Source organism: Entelurus aequoreus, linkage group LG10, assembly GCF_033978785.1.
Source record: "Entelurus aequoreus isolate RoL-2023_Sb linkage group LG10, RoL_Eaeq_v1.1, whole genome shotgun sequence".
NCBI lineage: Eukaryota > Metazoa > Chordata > Actinopteri > Syngnathiformes > Syngnathidae > Entelurus > Entelurus aequoreus.
Window position 1 is genome coordinate 69602831 of NC_084740.1, and position 22406 is coordinate 69625236.

A 22406-nucleotide genomic window follows, 5' to 3' on the forward strand; every position below is an offset into this window, starting at 1 on the left:
TTACAAGGAGAAGTAACGCAGGAAGTGAAGCTCGCTGCAAGGAGACGCACAGCAGCAACCTCACTCACTCACTCACTCACTAACTAACTAACTAACCTCGCACACAACATTTTGTGCTCGGGCGACGAGTTCAAGAGCGTCAGGCTGGAGGGAAGTCTGGGGTCCGCTCTGCTCAGGAGGATTTCTGCCAGGTAAACAAACACACAACAGGAAAACTCTTTAGTCGTCACTTTGCCTTGTCAAAGTGAAAGGCTGTCGTGTATATATATATATATATATATATATATATATATATATATATATATATATATATATATATATATATATATATATATATATATATATATATATATATATATATATATATATATATATATATATATATATATATATATATATATATATATATATATACTGTATGTGTACAGCTCTGGTAATGTGTACATTCGCACCCACCTGCACAAATGCACTTCAAAATGTAACAATCAAAATAAATATGACTTTTTTTTTTTGTTTACTAGGGCATGCATATATAACATATATAATATGCATTAGTTTGACCATTTAAAATCAACGATAATAAAAAGGAGATGCTTGGAAATAGCATAAAAATGCCCCAAAAACTTGGAAAAACGCGATTCATAGCGTTACTTTTTGGTGTAACCATCATGAGCGTTCTGTTCAGGTATATTTCTTTTATATTTTGATAAATCATCATATTTATGTGTTACTAAATTGAAATAGGTATTGATCAATTTTTATGCTGTGTGTATTTGATTTCAGTTTGCTTTTGACATCTTATTTAGAATTGTAGTTGAAACTTTTACAACCTGGTGTTGCGCTCATGATGGCGTAACCAAACTAGATTTTATTTTGAATATTTATTCCCTTTTTTACATTTAGCATATTTAAATATTCATTTATAAACATTGAATAAATTTCAAATATCAATAAAATGCAATTGCCTTCATCTTATAGGGTAATGTTTAGTTACACCAAGTCATGAGCGTAACACTAAGCTTCATCACTTTGACTTGTAATATCTCTAATTCTGGTGGTGTTTTATGCTTTTTTCTTTTTGGAACATGTACTATACATATAATACAATGAAGTCCCATATACAATTATGTTTCTAGCAATACTTTAATTTTGCCTTTGAAAGTAACACTCCAATGTCCATTAGTGGAGCTGTACACGTATATATACATATACACAGTATATATCTACATGTATAGTATATTTACAAATATACTGTAGATATACAGTATATACTGTATGTTGATATATACATATACACAGTATATATACATATATAAAGACCATATATACATGTATACAGTGTATATATTTATCTATATAGTATATATTCGTACATATATACAGTATATATTTACAAATATACTGTATATATACAGTATTTATATAGATATATACATAAACACAGTATATATACATATATAAAGAGTATATATATATATATATATATATATATATATATATATATATATATATATATATATATATATATATATATATATATATATATATATATATATATATATATATATATATATATATATATATTTTCGCGTTGATACGTGAAAATGGTGGGAGACATTCTGCATTGCCCTTGCGGGTGTTGCTCCGCTGCTCGGGCCCTAATTAGTGACGCTCGGCATCACAACAGTCCTTCCCAGCGAGCACAAGACATTGAAACAACGTTGAAAACTTGTTGAGTTAGGTCCCGACGTTAAGCAACTCAAACCTAACGTTGAAACAACATGCTTTTTGACGGCGTTTAAACAATGTTGGGTTCTGACGTTGATTTGAGCATTACATTTTGGTCATTTCCCAACCAATAATTTACAGCACAAATACAACGTTGAAACAACATGCTTTTTTACTGACGTTTATTCAATGTCAGGTTGTGACGTTGATTTGACCATTGAATTTTGATAATTTCCCAACCAATATTCTACAACTCAAACCTAACGTTGAAACAACATGCTTTTTGACAACGTTTAATCAATGTTGGGTTCTGACGTTGATTTGAACGTTGAATTTTGGTAATTTCCCAACCAAAATTCTGCAACACAAATACAACGTTGAAACAACATGCTTTTTGACAACGTTTAATCAATGTTGGGTCCTGACGTTGATTTGACCATTGAATTTTGGTCATTTCCCAACCAATATTCTACAACTCAAACTTAATGTTGTAACAACAGGCTTTTTGACAACGTTTAATCAATGTTGGGTCCTGAAGTTGATTTGACGATTGAATTTTGGTCATTTCCCAACCAATATTCTACAACACAAGTACAACGTTGAAACAACATGCTTTTTGACAACGTTTAATCAATGTTGGGTTCTGACGTTGATTTGAACGTTGAATTTTGGTCATTTCCCTACCAATATTCTACAACTCAAACCTAACGTTGAAACAACATGCTTTTTGACAACGTTTAATCAATGTTGGGTTCTGACGTTGATTTGAACGTTGAATTTTGGTAATTTTCCAACCAATATTTTACAGCACAAATACAACGTTGAAACAACATGCTTTTTAACAACGTTTATTCAACGTTAGGTTGTGATGTTAATTTGACCATTGAATTTTGGTAATTTCCCAACCAATACTCGACAACACAAATACAACGTTGAAACAACATACTTTTTGACAACGTTTAATCAATGTTGGGTCCTGACGTTGATTTGACGATTGAAATTTGGTCATTTCCCAACCAATATTCTACAACTCAAACCTAACGTTAAAACAACATGCTTTTTGACAACGTTTAATCAATGTTGGGTTCTGACGTTGATTTGACCATTGAATTTTGGTAATTTCCCTACCAATATTCTACAACTCAAACCTAACGTTAAAACAACATGCTTTTTGACAACGTTTAATCAATGTTGGGTCCTGACGTTGATTTGATCATTGAATTTTGGTAATTTTTCAACCAATATTCTACAACACAAATACAACGTTGAAAGAACATGGTTTTTCCGTTTATTTAATGTCAGGTTGTGACGTTGATTTGACCATTGAATTTTGGTCATTTTCCAACCAATATTCTACAACACAAATACAAGGTTGAAACAACATGCTTTTTGACAACGTTTAATCAATGTTGGGTTCTGACGTTGATTTGACCATTGAAATTTGGTAATTTCCCAACCAATATTCTACAACTCAAACCTAACGTTAAAACAACATGCTTTTTGACAACGTTTAATCAATGTTAGGTCCTGACGTTGATTTGACCATTGAAATTTGGTCATTTCCCTACCAATATTCTACAACTCAAACCTAACGTTAAAACAACATGCTTTTTGACAACGTTTAATCAATGTTGGGTCCTGACGTTGATTTAAATGTTGAATTTTGGTCATTTCCCCAACCAATATTCTACAACACAAGTACAACGTTGTAACAACATGCTTTTTGACGTTTAATCAATGTTGGGTTCTGACGTTGATTTGATCATTGAATTTTGGTAATTTTCCAACCAATATTCTACAACACAAATACAATGTTGAAAGAACATGGTTTTTACGTTTATTTAACGTCAGGTTGTGACGTTGATTTGACCATTGAATTTTGGTCATTTCCCAACCAATACTCTACAACAGTGGTCCCCAACCTTTTTGTAGCTGGGGACCGGTCAACACTTGAAAATTTGTCCCACGGACCGGGGGTGGGGGTGGGAGGTGGATTTTTATTTTATTTTATTTTTTTCATAAAGATTATACAATCATGTGTGCTTACGGACTGTATCCTTGCAGACTGTATTGATCTATATTGATATATAATGTATATATTGTGTTTTTTATGTTGATTTAATTTTTAAAAAAAATAAAAATAATTTTTTTTTTTTTTATTTCTTGCCCGGTGGTTGGGGACCACTGCTCTACAACACAAATACAACGTTGAAACAACATGCTTTTTGACAACATTTAATCAATGTTGGGTTCTGACGTTGATTTGAACGTTGAATTTTGGTCATTTCCCAACCAATACTCTACAACACAAATACAACGTTGAAACAACATGCTTTTTGATAACGTTTATTCAACGTTAGGCTGTGATGTTGATTTGACCATTGAAACTTGGTCTTTTCCCAATCCAACATTAGACACCAACGTTGTCTATTTTGCAGAGTTGTTTCAAAGTCCGTTTTAAAGGGCATGTATGTATAATCAACGTTGTATCAATGTGTGGTTTCTGCTGGAAGATGGGGGTGTAGGAACAGCCAAGCAGAGTTACCTCCGCAGGGCCCAAGGGATTTAGCAGAGGGCTATGAAAGTGTCTTTTAGACACAGAACAGGCCAATGCAGTGAAGAGAAGCAATACAGCATAAATCACACAAGGACTGTTGCCGAGACTTAAATTGTTGTTGGACGAGAGATGACTAAAATACTAATTTTGCCACAACAATAAACTTTCGTTTTCTATATGGTGTAAAGTGCATCTCAGTCTTTAATCATAGTGGCATGAATATTCACGTCTTAAAAGTGGGTCACAGAGGACTTTTCATTGTGTGTGCGTGCAGGAAGTCTCACCAGCGGAGTCACAGTCCTCCGCCCCAGCACAACCACATGGGGTAAGGACACAATTTCTTGTACTTGGTACAACATCTTCCGCTATTTGCTTTTTGTCCTAGTCATAGTTCCAGTTCCTTCAGTGACATGCTAAACTAGCATGATGTGACAATGCCATCTTATCATCTATGTGCTATGCTGGTTGAATCGGGGACCTAAGATGAATTTCATTTTGAGCCCCGTTTACCAAAAACGCCTTTTCGTTCATATGAATTTAGGTGAATTATTAAAAACTTAAATGTGCCTCTCTTTATGACATATAATATTTCTGTACCTCTGACACTTAATTAAAATTGCTGAGATTTTTTCTTTTTTTAATTTAATATATTTTTTATCATATACATATATATATATATACATATATATATACATACATATATATATATATATATATATATATATATATATATATATATATATATATATATATATATATATTTTGTAGTAATTATTACAATTATATTTATCTAAAAAAACACCTCTGACATTTGACGAGATGTTTTTTTTGTGTTGAATATTTTTTATCATTTATATATAATATATATGTTGTATTTACCATTACAATTATATTTATATAAAAAAAACACCTTTGACAATTATTTAAAATTGCTACGATTTAAAATGTTTAATTTAATAGGTATTATTAGATATTTATACTGTGTATATATATATATATATATATATATATATATATATGTACGTATATATATATATGTACGTAATAATAATGTATGTTTTATTGATGATTATAATTATATTAATATAAAAACACATTTGACACCTATTAAAAATTGCAGATTTTTGTTTTTTAATTTAATATTTTTGATCATATATATATATATATATATATATATATATATATATATATATATATGTATATATATATATACATATATTTATTTATATATATATATATATATAGTATGAATTATTACAACTATATTTATATAAAACACCTTTGACACTTCTTTAAAATTACTGACATATATTTTTTTAATTTAACATTTATTATATATATATATATATATATATATATATATATATATATATATATATATATATATATATATATATATATATATATATATATATATATATATTTAAGTAATAATATCTGTTTTGTATTAATTATTATAATTATATGTATACAAAAAACATCTGTTACTTATTTAAAATTGCTGAGATTTGTATTTTTTATTTATTTAATATTTTTGATTATTTATTAATTTGGTTTTTATTTATTTATGTATACTGCGATGAGGTGGCGACTTGTCCAGGGTGTAACCTGCCTAGGATAGGCTCCAGCCTCCCTGCAACCCCAAAATAGAGAAGCGGTAGAAAATGGATGGATATTTATGTATATTTTAATAACAAATAATATTATATTTCTTTGTATTCATTATTATCATTATATTTATACAAAAAAACCTCTGACACTTATTTAAAATTACAGAGATTTATTTTGTTATTAATTTTTTTTAAATCAATAATGTATTTTATTTGTTTTATTTATATATATTCTAATAATAAATAATAATGTATATATTTTTTGTAGTAATTATCTTAATTATATTCATATTCATCTTAAAAGGAAATTGCTGAGAAAGACTTTAATAAACAAACTGTGATACGGTTGGTTAACTTTGCGGCCAATGAGGTTTGAGTTTGCAAGTACCACGATCTTTGCGCCGCAGGTTCGGAGATGACGGAGGGCCAGGAAGGCTGAGTCGCAGGTTTTCCCGCTTCAGCGGCAGGCATCAGTCCAGAGCAGCACCTCAGCCCGACAGACCTCCACCTCAACAAGGTGCGTTCTCCCTGGCCGCTAAGAACCTGGAAGGATTTCTGGGTTAACATGAATCTGTATTGCTGCTAATATTACCCTGGATTACTGAGGGTCCTATACGGGTTTCGTCCTGAGTCACTTCCTACGGATGTTCCTGTTCCTCTCTTTGGTGACTGCCATGAGTTTGTGTCGAGTGTCTCGATTTCCTGACAACATGGTCTGGCTGGAGGTCTGCGCTTCAGTGGGTTAGGCTTTATTCAACACCAGTTCTCCGTTTGGTTCTGCTAGATGACAGGGTTCCTCAACCAGTCCCCGCTCCGCCTCCAGCACCGGATCCACCGCGAGTTCCGTCGCCGGCCCCGCCGCCTCCTCCTCTCGCCCCTGCCAAGGAAGTTCCTCCCAAACAGCCGGAAGTAGCTACCAAGCCCAAACTGCCCCCGCGACCTCTGTGCAAGGTGTTCAGTAGTTCTGAGCACGGATCTGCTGTGCTGAAGGTATGACTCCTCTTGCCGATATCAATACGAGAGCTGAGAAGATTCCGGAGTGTTTCTTTGTTCTCTGCAGGGTCTGGACGTTTTCCGGGGGCACGACATCCTGTGTGATGTGGTTTTGGTTCCGGGAGACAGTCAGGAAAGATTCCCCGTGCACAGAGTCATCATGGCGTCATCCAGCGACTACTTCAAGGCCATGTTCACAGGCGAGTTGTCTGTGAAGATGTCCTCAAATCTACCTGGTCTTGACTCTACTCCGCTATGTGTTCAGGAGGTATGCGGGAGCAGGAGATGAGAGAGATCAAGCTTCACGGGGTCACGGAGTTGGGGTTGAAGAACATCCTGGAATTCATCTACACGTCCAAAGTCAGCCTGGACATGAGCAACCTGCAGGAGACTCTGGAAGCTGCAAACTTCCTGCAGGTCATGCCGGTTCTCGCCTTCTGCAACCAGCTTCTGAGCAGCGAGGCGAGTTTCTGTGCGCAAGATTGCATTCTGGGGGAGCTCGCTGGATGCTAACTGTGGCTTCTGTCACTTGAATGCCGCCAGGTCACGGTGGATAACTGCGTGGAGGTGGAGAGCATTGCTTCTGACTTACTTCTGGAGGATGTGCAGAAGAACATTGGTGAGGAACCAGAAAGAGGGGCGTATCTGATAAGTGCTCACTTCCCTAGCTTAGCTGTTGACCCTATCTTTTCTTTGTAGCCACGTTTGTGAGTCACAACCTGTCGGCCCTGGTGGAGAGTGGTCGCTACCTGCAACTCTCAGAGAAGACCATAGCCGGCGCTCTGGCCAGCAACTCCCTGAAGGGCTTCTCCGAAATGGAGCTCTACCACATCGCCAAAGGGTGGCTGGGTCATCAGCCCGCCAAACGCAACTCGTCCGTCCACGCGCTGATGCGTCACATTCGCTTCCCGCTGATGAGCCCCTGCGAGCTGATCCAGATCTCCCAGGAGGAGGAGGAAGACGGAGGCGACTCCCTGATGCGTTCCGACACCTCCTGCGTGAACCTCCTGCTGGAGGCCAGCAACTACCAGATGATGCCCTTCATGCAGCCGGCCCTGCAGAGCGAGCGCACGCAGATCCGCTCGGACGCCACGCACATCGTGGCGCTGGGGGGCGTGATGCGTCAGCAGCTGGTGGTGAGCCGCGAGCTGAGGATGTACGACCAGAACACGAGCCACTGGAGAGCCCTGAAGCCCATGGAGGTGCCGCGCTACCAGCACGGCGTGGCTCTCCTGGGTGGCTTCCTGTTCATTGTCGGAGGTCAGGGCACCGCCGCGACCCAATGGCGCTTACAGAACGGGACCGCTTTGACGTTGATTTCTTCCCAGGTCAGAGCACGTACGACACCAAGGGTAAGACGGCCATTGACAGCGCCTACCGCTACGACCCGCGCTTCAACGTCTGGCTTCAGATCGCTTCGCTCAACGAAAAGAGGACCTTCTTTCACCTCTGCGCCCTGATGGGGAAACTGTACGCCGTCGGCGGCAGAAACGAAACTGGCGAGATCAGTGAGTTGCTTTCAGAGAGTCCGATTTACCATAACGCTGAATTCCCGCGGTGCTAAGTAGAAGTGCCGTTCAGTCCTCCAGCCGTCCATAGCGTTTCTACTCGTATGGATTTTTCCTTCATCATTCCAAACAAAGTGTGTAAGTTTTACAATATAACTAAAACAATTCTTACATGCTAAACCGTCCCGTGTGATGTCGGTAGGACTTATATTCACGATTTTTTTAATCACATAATTTTTACCTTTAATCAAAAATTTTTAACCTTTTATCTCATAATTTTGACTTTTTATCTCATAATTTTGACTTTTGATCACATAATCATGATTTCCTGTCATGATTTTGAGTTTTTATCACAAAATAAAACATTTTTATTAAATATTTATAACTTTTTATCTCATTATCCTGACTTTGTGTTTTATAGTTTTGACTTTTTATCTCATAATTTTGACTTTTCATCTCATCATTTGGGCATTTCATCTCATAATAATGATTTTCTGTCTGATTTGTATTTCTTGATTTAACTTTTTTTAAAAATAATTATGACTTTTCATCAAATAACTTCGACTTTTTAGCTCATATTTTTTACTTTGTTCTCATAATTTTGAGATTGTATCTCAATTTTGGCCCTATCTCATAATTAGTCGCTTTATTACATAATTTCGAGATTTTATCTCACAACCATGATTTTTTTTAACGCATAATTTCGATATTTTATCTTTTTTGACCCTTTATCTCAGCATTTTGACTTTGTACCTCAATTTCGATTGATTATCTCATAATTTCGAAATACTATTGCATAATCAGGATTTTTTTTATCCCATAATTCTGACTCTCGCAATTTTCGATTTTTTTATGTTTTTTTATCTTACCATTTCGACTTTTTATTTTACAATTTTGATTTACTTATATAACATAATTTCGACTTTTTATTTTATTTCATAATTTTGACTTTCTTATCTCATAATTTCAAGTTTTTATCTCATAATTCTGACTTTATCTCAAAAGCTTTCGCGGGCCACATAAAATAGGGCGGAGGGCCAGATTTGGCCCCCGGGCTTTGAGTTTGACACCTGTGGTTTAAACATACAAAACTAGCTGAAAAGATAGCATAAAACCGCATCATGCCATGTATCAAAAACTATGATTTTGAGGTTTAAACATGCAACATTTGCTACAAAAACTAACATAAAACATTAGCATCCTAACGGTCTCACAATTATGCTAACAGTTAATGTGTGTTAGTACGTTAACGTTAGCATGCTAAGTATCAAAAACTATGATTTTGAGATTTAAACATGCAAAATTAGCGACAAAACCAATATAAAACATTAGCATGTTAAGTATCAAAAACTATGATTTTGAGGTTTAAACATGCAAAATTAGGGACAAAACCAATAAAAAACGTTAGCATGCTAAGTATCAAAAACTATGATTTTGAGATCTAAACATGCAAAAATTGCAACAAAACCAATACAAAACATTAGCATGCTAAGTATCAAAAACTATGATTTTGAGGTTTAAACATGCAAAATTAGCAACAAAACCAATATAAAACGTTGGCATGCTAAGTATCAAAAACTATGATTTTGAGATTTAAACATGCAAAATTAGGGACAAAACCAATATAAAATGTTAGCATGCTAAGTATCAAAAACTATGATTTTGAGATTTAAACATGCAAAATTAGCGACAAATCCAATATAAAACGTTAGCATGCTAAGTATCAAAAACTATGATTTTGAGGTTTAAACATGCAAAATTAGCAACAAAACCAATATAAAACGTTGGCATGCTAAGTATCAAAAACTATGATTTTGAGATTTAAACATGCAAAATTAGGAACAAAACCAATATAAAATGTTAGCATGCTAAGTATGAAAAACTATGATTTTGAGATTTAAACATGCAAAATTAGCGACAAATCCAATATAAAACGTTAGCATGCTAAGTATGAAAAACTATGATTTTGAGGTTTAAACTAGGGCTGCAACTAACAACTAATTTGATAATCGATTAATCTGTCGATTATTACTTCGATTAATCGATTAATAATCGGATAAAAGAGACAAACTACGTTTCTATCCTTTCCAGTATTTTATTGAAAAAAACAGTATACTGGCACCATACTTATTTCGATTATTGTTTCTCAGCTGTTTGTAAATGTTGCAGTTTATAAATAAAGGTTTATAAATAAAATAAATAAAAATAAATAAAAATACAAATAAAAAAGTAGCCTCTGCGCATGCGCATAGCATAGATCCAACGAATCGATGACTAAATTAATCGCCAACTATTTTTATAATCGATTTTAATCGATTTAATCGATTATTTGTTGCAGCCCTAGTTTAAACATGCAAAATTAGCGACAAAGCCAATAAAAAACGTTAGCATGCTAAGTATCAAAAACTATGATTTTGAGGTTTAAACATGCAAAATTAGGGACAAAACCAATATAAAATGTTAGCATGCTAAGTATCAAAAACTATGATTTTGAGATTTAAACATGCAAAATTAGCGACAAATGTTAGGAAACGGTGAGGTGGATCCCAAGGATGCAGAGACGAATTTGTGTTTACAATTGTTCTTCCTTTTATTTGGCGGAAGCACAAGGTAGCAAACAAAGGCGATGGTGGAAAACACAAAACACACCATGTAAAAAACTACTAAGAGGAAAATAAACACACAAAACTAAAAGCGCTAGACAAGGCTAGGAAAAATATACTTCATGAAAGAAGTAAATAGACTAGGTCCAAAATAAAACGCTAGACAAGGCTAGGAATAATACGGGCCAACCTGAGATGAAAAGTATGCGATGAACTAGTGAGTTCTCGTGGCACGACCAACAGGTTGCAAGCAATGGCAAAGTTCCGGCGCTCACCGGTTGTCAGCAGCCTGGTTAAATAAGCTGTTACTAATTACTGTCAGGTGTGTGCTGCTGCCTTGCGTCAGCTGCACTCCATACTGTGAACGAGAGAGAGAGTGAACATGGAGTGCAGACAACAGAAATGAGCAAGGACATTTACAGATTACCACAACAAAACCAATATAAAACGTTAGCATGCTAAGTATCAAAAACTATGATTTTGAGGTTTAAACTAGGGCTGCAACTAACAACTAATTTGATAATCGATTAATCTGTCGATTATTACTTCGATTAATCGATTAATAATCGGATAAAAGAGACAAACTACGTTTCTATCCTTTCCAGTATTTTATTGAAAAAAACAGTATACTGGCACCATACTTATTTTGATTATTGTTTCTCAGCTGTTTGTAAATGTTGCAGTTTATAAATAAAGGTTTATAAATAAAATAAATAAAAATAAATAAAAATAAATAAAAATACAAATAAAAAAGTAGCCTCTGCGCATGCGCATAGCATAGATCCAACGAATCGATGACTAAATTAATCGCCAACTATTTTCATAATGGATTTTAATCGATTTAATCGATTATTTGTTGCAGCCCTAGTTTAAACATGCAAAATTAGCGACAAAGCCAATAAAAAACGTTAGCATGCTAAGTATCAAAAACTATGATTTTGAGGTTTAAACATGCAAAATTAGCGACAAAACCAATATAAAACGTTAGCATGCTAAGTATCAAAAAGCATGATTTTGAGATTTAAACATGCAAAATTAGCGACAAAACCAATATAAAACGTTAGCATGCTAAGTATAAAAAACTATGATTTTGAGATTTAAACATGCAAAATTAGCGACAAAACTAATAAAAAACGTTAGCATGCTAAGTATCAAAAACTATGATTTTGAGGTTTAAACATGCAAAATTTGCGACAAAACCAATATAAAACATTAGCATGCTAAGTATCAAAAACTATGATTTTGAGATTTAAACATGCAAAATTAGCGACAAAGCCAATAAAAAACGTTAGCATGCTAAGTATCAAAAACTATGATTTTGAGGTTTAAACATGCAAAATTAGCGACAAAACCAATAAAAAACGTTAGCATACTTGTGAGACAGTTAACGTGTGTATTTGTATAGTAGACGTAGTACATACTAGATGACGGTGTGTTTCCATGCCAGACACGGTGGAGTGCTACAATCTGAAGAAGAACCAGTGGACGTTTGTGAGCAACATGATGGAGGCTCACTACGGACACGCTGGGACCGTCCACGGGGACCTGATGTACATCTCAGGTAAACGCCAACCATCCCTTCTATTCCTCACCACCTAGGAACCTACAATAGAAATAGACGCCGAGTCAACACCCAGAACTCGGACTTAGTTGACAGAAGCGCGCCCTGAAGACTTGGAAGTCGTGCACAAAACAAGCCTTGTCTCCCAGTAAAGGAAAACACGAGCGGGACGTCGGTTTTGCCAGGGGAATTTCAGCGGAACCAGTAACCATGGTAACCGTAATAGCCCACGAGCCGCCGGGCTTGAAAAGAAGCAAGACTTCCACACTTAGGACAAGATGAAAAAGTTCTACTATACTATCAATAGTATGATGTGTCTATGAAATAGATGGATTGCATTCCTTTTTCTCCTCAAAATTCTACACACAATACCTCATGACAACGTGGAAAAAGTACTTTATTGTAAAAAATAAACACACTAAGAAACCACATAAATACTGACAGCCGTTAACATGAAGCTCAACAGTGACATAATGACACACATCTGGTTTGTGTCGTATATACTGCATTATTATGTACAGTACTACATGTATATGATTTATACTGCAATATTATGTAGTATATGTATATTGTTAATGTCGTACATACTGGATTATTATGTAGTATAGGTATATTATTTATGTAGTACTGTAATATTATGTAATTTTTCTATATAGTTTATGTAGTACATTCTAGATTTTCATGTAGTATATGTATATGGTTTATGTCGTACATACTGGATTATTATGCAGTATATGTATATTATTTATGTAGTACTGGAATATTATGTAATATATGTATATCATTTATGTAGTACATACTAGATTATCATGTAGTATATGTATATTATTTATGTAGTACTTGAATATTATGTAGTATATGTATAGAGTTTATGTAGTACATACTATATCATCATGTAGTATATGTAGATATATTATGTAGTACATACTAGATTATTATGTAGTATATGTATATTATTTATGTAATACTTGAATATTATGTAGTATATGTATATAGTTGATGTAGTACATACTAGATTATCATGTAGTATATGTATATATTTTATGTAGTACATACTGTATTATTATGTAGTAGATATATTTTGTTTATGTCGTACATACTGAATTATTATGTAGTATCTGTATATTATTTATGTAGTACTTGAATATTATGTGGTACATGTATATAGTTTATGTAGTACATACCAGATCATCATGTAGTATATGTATATATTTTATGTAGTACATACTAGATTATCATGTAGCATATGTATATAGTTTATGTCGTATATACTAGATTATTATGTAGTATATGTATATTATTTATGTAGTACTGTAATATTGTGTAATTTTTCTATATAGTTTATGTAGTATATTCTATATTTTCATGTAGTATATGTAGATATATTATGTAGATACTGGATTATTATGCAGTATATGTATATTATTTATGTAGTACTTGAATATTATGTAGTATATGTATAGAGTTTATGTAGTACATACTATATTATCATGTAGTATATGTAGATATATTATGTAGTACATACTAGATTATTATGTAGTATATGTATATTATTATATGTAATACTTGAATATTATGTAGTATATGTATATAGTTGATGTAGTACATACTAGATTGTCATGTAGTATATGTATATATTTTATGTAGTACATACTATATTATTATGTAGTAGATATATTTTGTTTATGTCGTACATACTGGATTATTATGTAGTATCTGTATATTATTTATGTAGTACTTGAATATTATGTGGTACATGTATATAGTTTATGTAGTACATACCAGATCATCATGTAGTATATGTATATATTTTATGTAGTACATACTAGATTATCATGTAGCATATGTATATAGTTTATGTAGTATATACTAGATTATTATGTAGTATATGTATATTATTTATGTAGTACTGTAATATTATGTAATTTTTCTATATAGTTTATGTAGTATATTCTATATTTTCATGTAGTATATGTAGATATATTATGTAGATACTGGATTATTATGCAGTATATGTATATTATTTATGTAGTACTTGAATATTATGTAGTATATGTATAGAGTTTATGTAGTACATACTATATTATCATGTAGTATATGTAGATATATTATGTAGTACATACTAGATTATTATGTAGTATATGTATATTATTTATGTAATACTTGAATATTATGTAGTATATGTATATAGTTGATGTAGTACATACTAGATTATCATGTAGTATATGTATATATTTTATGTAGTACATACTATATTATTATGTAGTAGATATATTTTGTTTATGTCATACATACTGGATTATTATGTAGTATCTGTATATTATTTATGTAGTACTTGAATATTATGTGGTACATGTATATAGTTTATGTAGTACATACCAGATCATCATGTAGTATATGTATATATTTTATGTAGTACATACTAGATTATCATGTAGCATATGTATATAGTTTATGTCGTATATACTAGATTATTATGTAGTATATGTATATTATTTATGTAGTATTGTAATATTGTGTAATTTTTCTATATAGTTTATGTAGTATATTCTATATTTTCATGTAGTATATGTAGATATATTATGTAGATACTGGATTATTATGCAGTATATGTATATTATTTATGTAGTACTTGAATATTATGTAGTATATGTATAGAGTTTATGTAGTACATACTATATTATCATGTAGTATATGTAGATATATTATGTAGTACATACTAGATTATTATGTAGTATATGTATATTATTTATGTAATACTTGAATATTATGTAGTATATGTATATAGTTGATGTAGTACATACTAGATTATCATGTAGTATATGTATATATTTTATGTAGTACATACTATATTATTATGTAGTAGATATATTTTGTTTATGTCGTACATACTGAATTATTATGTAGTATCTGTATATTATTTATGTAGTACTTGAATATTATGTGGTACATGTATATAGTTTATGTAGTACATACCAGATCATCATGTGGTACATGTATATATTTTATGTAGTACATACTAGATTATCATGTAGCATATGTATATAGTTTATGTCGTACATACTGGATTATTATGTAGTATAGGTATATTATTTATTTATGTAGTACTGTAATATTATGTAATTTTTCTATAGAGTTTATGTAGTATATTCTATATTTTCATGTAGTATATGTAGAGATATTATGTAGATACTGGATTATTATGCAGTATATGTATATTATTTATGTAGTACTGGAATATTATGTAATATATGTATATAGTTTATGTAGTACATACTATATTATCATGTAGTATATGTAGATATATTATATAGTACATACTAGATTATTACGTAGTATATGTATATTATTTATGTAATACTTGAATATTATGTAGTACATGTATATAGTTGATGTAGTACATACTCGATTATCATGTAGTATATGTATATATATTATGTAGTACATACCAAATTATAATGTTGTATATGTATATAGTTTATGTAGTACATACTAGATTATCATGTAGTATATGTAGTACATACTAGATTATTATGTAGTATATGTATATTGTTTATGTCGTACATACTGGATTATTATGTAGTATCTGTGTATTATTTATGTAGTACTTTAATATTATGTAGTACATGTATATAGTTTATGTAGTACATACTAGACCATCATGTAGTATATGTATATAGTTTATGTAGTACATACTAGATTATTATGTAGTATATGTATATAGTTTATGTAGTATATACTAGATTATTATGTACAGTAGTATATGTATATTATTTATGTAGTGTATATACTGGATTATTATTTAGTATACACTGGATTATTATGTACAGTAGTATGTGTATATAGTTTGATGGATAATTATGTAGTAAATACTAGATTAGTATGTACAGTAGTATGTGTATATAGTGTATGATGGATTATTATGTAGTATATACTAGATTATTGTGTACAGTAGTATATGTATATAGTTTATGATGGATTATTAGATGGTATGTACTGGACTATTACGTACCGCAATATATGTATGTAGTTTATACTGGATTATTATGTACAGCAGTAAATGTATAACGTTTATACTGCATTGTTATGTAGTATATGTATATCGTTTATGTTGTACATACTGAATTATGATGTAGTATATGTATTTTTATGTAGAATATACAAAGTATGTGTACAGTATATAGATATACTGTATTATTATCTAATATATACTGATTATTATGTACAGTAGTATATGTATATAGTTTATACTGCATTATTAGGTAGAATGTGTACATAATTTATGTTGTACATACTGGAATATTATGTAGTATATGTATATTGTTTATGTAGTATATACTAAAATATTATGTATTACATATATATAGTTTATGAATTATTATATACAGTTGTTTATGTATATAGTTTATACTAGATTATTATGTAGTATATATTGGATTTTTATGTAAAATAATGGCCTTTAAATGAAACAGGAAGCAGAATCGTCACGACCACATAACTTGACGAGTCTTATTTGACCTTTTCTAAACCACTTCCTGTTGTCGCGCGCCTCACACAGGAAGCAGGTGTCTGCACACAGGAAGTAGGTGTCTGCAGACACACCAACTGACCGCAAAATCCTACGCACTTTTTTTTCAAACGGTTCAGATCCGCAGCTGCAATTGTGTGCATTACTACTGTAGATGAAGTAATACTTCATACATATTACACAGTACACATGTAGAGTATTTCACCATGGAGTAATACTTCATACATATTACACAGTACACGTGTACAGTATTTCACCATGAAGTAATACTTCATACATATGACACAGTACACGTGTACAGTATTTCACCATGAAGTAATACTTCATACATATTACACAGTACACGTGTACAGTATTTCACCATGAAGTAATACTTCATACATATTACACAGTACACGTGTACAGTATTTCACCATGAAGTAATACTTCATACATATTACACAGTACACGTGTACAGTATTTCACCATGAAGTAATACTTCATACATATTACACAGTACACGTGTACAGTATTTCACCATGAAGTAATACTTCATACATATTACACAGTACACGTGTACAGTATTTCACCATGGAGTAATACTTCATACATATTACACAGTACACGTGTACAGTATTTCACCATGGAGTAATACTTCATACATATTACACAGATTTGCCAGAATAATTTTTTAGAATTTTAATCATAATAAGTTTGAAGAAATATTTCACAAATATTCTTCGTCGAAAAACCAGAAGCTAAAATGAAGAATTAAATTAAAATGTATTTATTATTCTTTACAATAAAAACATTTTTTTTACTTGAACATTGATTTAAATTGTCAGGAAAGAAGAGGAAGGAATTTAAAAGGTAAAAAGGTATATGTGTTTAAAAATCCTAAAATCATTTTTAAGGTTGTATTTTTTCTCTAAAATTGTCTTTCTGAAAGTTATAAGAAGCAAAGTAAAACAATTAATGAATTTATCTAAACAAGTGAAGACCAAGTCTTTAAAATATTTTCTTGGATTTTCAAATTCTATTTGAGTTTTGTCTCTCTTAGAATTAAAAATGTTGGGCAAAGCGAGACCAGCTTGCTAGTAAATAAATACAATTTAAAAAATAGAGGCAGCTCACTGGTTAGTGCTGCTATTTCAGCTATTTTTAGAACAGGCCAGCGGGCTACTCATCTGGTCCTTACGGGCTACCTGGTGCCCGCGGGCACCGCGTTGGTGACCCCTGGCATAGACTATGGACAAGAAATAAACACGTAACTTTGGCATGAAACAAACAACTTAAGTAGCAGGGTTGCATGAAGCAAATAAAACTCATGTGGACACGGCATGAAGCGAACAGACAGCATAAACTATGGCATTGCATGCAACAATGACGCCAGGCCGACTGACCGGCAATGGCAGGCTTAAATAATGCCTCTGATTAGTGCTCGGGGAGCAGGTGAGCGGCCGAACACTAATCAGAGACAGGTGAACATAATTAGCAACCATGGCAACCAAAACAAACTCAGGGAGGTGCACAAACAGGAACTATTGGAGTCAAGAACTAACAGAAAACACCAAAACATGATCCGGACCACGGAGCATGACAATAACAAGTGCACTTTTCTTGGTAGAAAAAAAAAGGGACCTTTTTGCTCAATATGTTGAAAAATATTCTTAAATTAAGTAAATGCTAGTGCCATTATCTTGACATAATGATATGCGCTCGGCATCATGATTTTTTTTTTCATGCTTGAAGTAAGCAATGATTATTTAAAAAAAGTAGTTTTATACTTGTGAGTGTTGATGACACAGCTTTGCAACAGTTGATGTTCTAGTTTCAAGCATGTTTTACTCAATATAGGTCATCAAATCTCAGCAACGAGCTGTAATATCTCACTGAGATCATTTAGGACCAAAACCCTTAAAAGAAGTAAAACACTCTAACATAAAATCTGCTTAGTGAGAAGAATTATCTTATCAGACAGAAAATAAGCAACTATCACCCTTATTTGAAATATTTAATCTTACTTAGATTTCAGTTTTTGCAGTGCAATTTTTGTTTTATCTGACATTACATGGACAAAGATAAGACCTTCTAGAGGAAAGTTCTGTGGTCAGATGCCAGAAGCTTGTGGATGGCTACCAAAAGTGTCTTAATGCAGTGAAACTTGCCAAGGGACATGTAACCAAATATTAACATTGCTGTATGTATACTTTTGACCCAGCAGTTTTGGTCACATTTTCAGTAGACCCATAATAAATTCATAAAAGAACCAAACTTCATGAATGTTTTTTGTGACCAACAAGTATGTGCTCCAATCACTCTACCACACAAAAATAAGAGTTGTAGAAATTATTGGAAACTCAAGACAGCCATGACATTATGTTCTTTACAAGTGTATGTAAACTTTTGATCGCGACTGAATATACAAACCCCGTTTCCATATGAGTTGGGAAATTGTGTTAGATGTAAATATAAACGGAATACAATGATTTGCAAATCATTTTCAACCCATATTCAGTTGAATATGCTACAAAGACAACATATTTGATGTTCAAACTGATAAACTTTTTTTTTTTTTTTTTGCAAATAATCATTAACTTTAGAGTTTGATGCCAGCAACACGTGACAAAGAAGTTGGGAAAGGTGGCAATAAATACTGATAAAGTTGAGGAATGCTCATCAAACACTTATTTGGAACATCCCACAGGTGAACAGGCAAATTGGGAACAGGTGGGTGCCATGATTGGGTATAAAAGTAGATTCCATGAAATGCTCTTTCATTCACAAACAAGGATGGGGCGAGGGTCACCACTTTGTCAACAAATGTGTGAGCAAATTGTTGAACAGTTTAAGAAAAACCTTTCTCAACCAGCTATTGCAAGGAGTTTAAGGATTTCACCATCTACGCTCCGTAATATCATCAAAGGGTTCAGAGAATCTGGAGAAATCACTGCACGTAAGCAGCTAAGCCCGTGACCTTCGATCCCTCAGGCTGTACTGCATCAACAAGCGACATCAGTGTGTAAAGGATATCACCACATGGGCTCAGGAACACTTCAGAAACCCACTGTCGGTAACTACAGTTGGTCGCTACATCTGTAAGTGCAAGTTAAAACTCTCCTATGCAAGGCGAAAACCGTTTACCAACAACACCCAGAAACGCCGTCGGCTTCGCTGGGCCTGAGCTCATCTAAGATGGACTGGTGCAAAGTGAAAAAGTGTTCTGTGGTCTGACGAGTCCACATTTCAAATTGTTTTTGGAAACTGTGGACGTCGTGTCCTCCGGACCAAAGAGGAAAAGAACCATCCGGATTGTTATAGGCGCAAAGTTGAAAAGCCAGCATGTGTGATGGTATGGGGGTGTATTAGTGCCCAAGACATGGGTAACTAACACATCTGTGAAGGCGCCATTAATGCTGAAAGGTACATACAGGTTTTGGAGCAACATATGTTGCCTTCCAAGCAACGTTACCATGGACGCCCCTGCTTATTTCAGCAAGACAATGCCAAGCCAGGTGTTACATCAACGTGGCTTCATAGTAAAAGAGTGCGGGTACTAGACTGGCCTGCCTGTAGTCCAGACCTGTCTCCGTGGCGCATTATGAAGCCTAAAATAGCACAAGGGAGACCCCCGGACTGTTGAACAACTTAAGCTGTACATCAAGCAAGAATGGGAAAGAATTCCACCTGAGAAGCTTAAAAAATGTGTCTCCTCAGTTCCCAAACGTTTACTGAGTGTTGTTAAAAGGAAAGGCCATGTAACACAGTGGTGAACATGCCCTCTCCCAACTACTTTGGCACGTGTTGCAGCCATGAAATTCTAAGTTAATTATCATTTGCAAAAAAAAAAAAAAAAGTTTATGAGTTTGAGCATCAAATATGTTGTCTTTGTAGTGCATTCAACTGAATATGGGTTGAAAAGGATTTGCAAATCATTGTATTCCGTTTATATTTACATCTAACACCATTTCCCAACTCATATGGAAACGGGGTTTGTATATTATAGTATATAACAATGATTATAGTAATAACAATTATTATTATAAGTAATCAGATGAATAATGAGTCATGACATTTACTAATGGTTTTGTTTCGGGTGACGTCCAAAGGCGGCATCACGCACGACACCTTCCAGAAGGAGCTGTGGTGCTACGAGCCGGCGACGGACGCGTGGCGGCGCAGGACCGACATGACGGAGCTGCGGGGGCTGCACTGCATGTGCACGGTGGGCGACCGGCTCTACGTGATGGGCGGCAACCACTTCCGCGGCAGGAGCGACTACGACGACGTGCTGGGCTGCGAGTGCTACAGCCCCGCCGCCGACCAGTGGACCGTGGTGGCGCCCATGCCGCGGGGCCAGAGCGACGTGGGCGTGACCGTCTTCCAGGGCCGCGTCTACGTGGTGGGCGGGTACTCGTGGAACAGCAGGTGCATGGTGGACATCGTGCAGCGCTACGACCCCGAGGCCGACGCCTGGGCCCGCGTCTTCGACGTCCTGGAGCCGCTGGGGGGGATCCGCGCCTGCACCATGACGGTTCATCTCCCGGAGGACGCCGTGGACGAGGGTCAGATCCAGGCGGGGCCGTTACCTACGGCCTAACATCCAGAACTCGCATGGTACCAGGAATGTGACCTTGGACTCTTTTGGAAAGCCCCCGTCTCCCAAAGCAAGCGTTTGGATTTCACAGCTCAGAGTCATGAGTTGGACTTTTAGTCGCATTAGTTTCAGCTGTGTCATCGACCAATCAGCTGCAACCTTCACATGCATCATCGGCCAATCAGCTGTGACCTGCCCTCAGGGTCAGTCCCCTCTGCGGCGGTCGGTTGGACTCCAGTTCCAGCCTCGTTTCCGGGGAAACGTCATTCCTTCTCCTATCACCAGTCATTCACGTGAATCTCGTCTTTTGTTGCGCCATAAAAAGTGTTTATACTGTAAGTATTGTACTTATTACGCACCAACTGTTTGATTGTAACGTGCATCTCAGTTGTAGTTTTTAATAACTAACTTCAACCGATACAGTACCAATTCCAGCTACCCGGGTAATCGATACCAGTATCAATTTTCGGTACTCTTGTATTAATTTTTAAAAAAATAAAATAAAATCTCATTTTTATTGCAACCTTTAAACATGAGCTGATTATGGTAACTACTGTCCAGTTTTTTATATCTTGTTTTATTATCATCATATTATCATTTGCAAGTATGACAGTAAGTTACAATCACAGCTGCAAGTCCAAGGCGCTAGATTAGCTTAAAAAAAGCTAGCATGCTGATGTTAGCATGCTAAAATAGTAACTGTAGCACGCGTCAAACACCAAAGTATATTATTCGGCTATGT

General features: G+C 34.1%; 1 protein-coding gene and 1 long non-coding RNA gene across 3 annotated transcripts in view; one reads left to right on the forward strand and one right to left on the reverse strand.

Moving 5' to 3' along the window:
• LOC133658974 (uncharacterized) overlaps window positions 1–22406 on the reverse strand; it is a 139648-nt gene that overhangs the window by 72631 nt on the left and 44611 nt on the right. Inside the window, exons 3-4 of one of the 2 annotated variants that reach the window (XR_009827578.1) lie at window positions 6284–6438; window positions 97–184 (exon numbers count right to left, since the gene is read on the reverse strand). This is a non-coding gene — a long non-coding RNA (uncharacterized LOC133658974). Of the gene's footprint in view, window positions 1–96; window positions 185–6283; window positions 6439–12420; window positions 12603–22406 lie in introns of both variants that reach the window. The other variant, XR_009827577.1, reaches the window with a different exon arrangement.
• On the forward strand, window positions 70–22398 carry si:rp71-68n21.9 (kelch-like protein 9). The gene is made up of 11 exons (XM_062061536.1): window positions 70–191; window positions 4560–4610; window positions 6303–6412; window positions 6680–6885; window positions 6956–7088; window positions 7154–7350; window positions 7432–7507; window positions 7588–8148; window positions 8217–8396; window positions 12447–12560; window positions 21177–22398. Exons 2-11 carry the CDS (start codon window positions 4606–4608, stop codon window positions 21665–21667), a joined length of 2073 nt encoding a protein of 690 aa, XP_061917520.1. The 5' UTR covers window positions 70–191; window positions 4560–4605; the 3' UTR covers window positions 21668–22398.

Excerpts from the sequence above, each read along its gene's own strand:
- si:rp71-68n21.9 (XM_062061536.1), top strand. Across the intron at positions 7,351-7,431 it reads ACCAGCTTCTGAGCAGCGAG|GTCACGGTGGATAACTGCGT; the intron begins GCGAGTTTCTGT and ends GAATGCCGCCAG. Across the intron at positions 12,561-21,176 it reads GGACCTGATGTACATCTCAG|GCGGCATCACGCACGACACC; the intron begins GTAAACGCCAAC and ends TGACGTCCAAAG.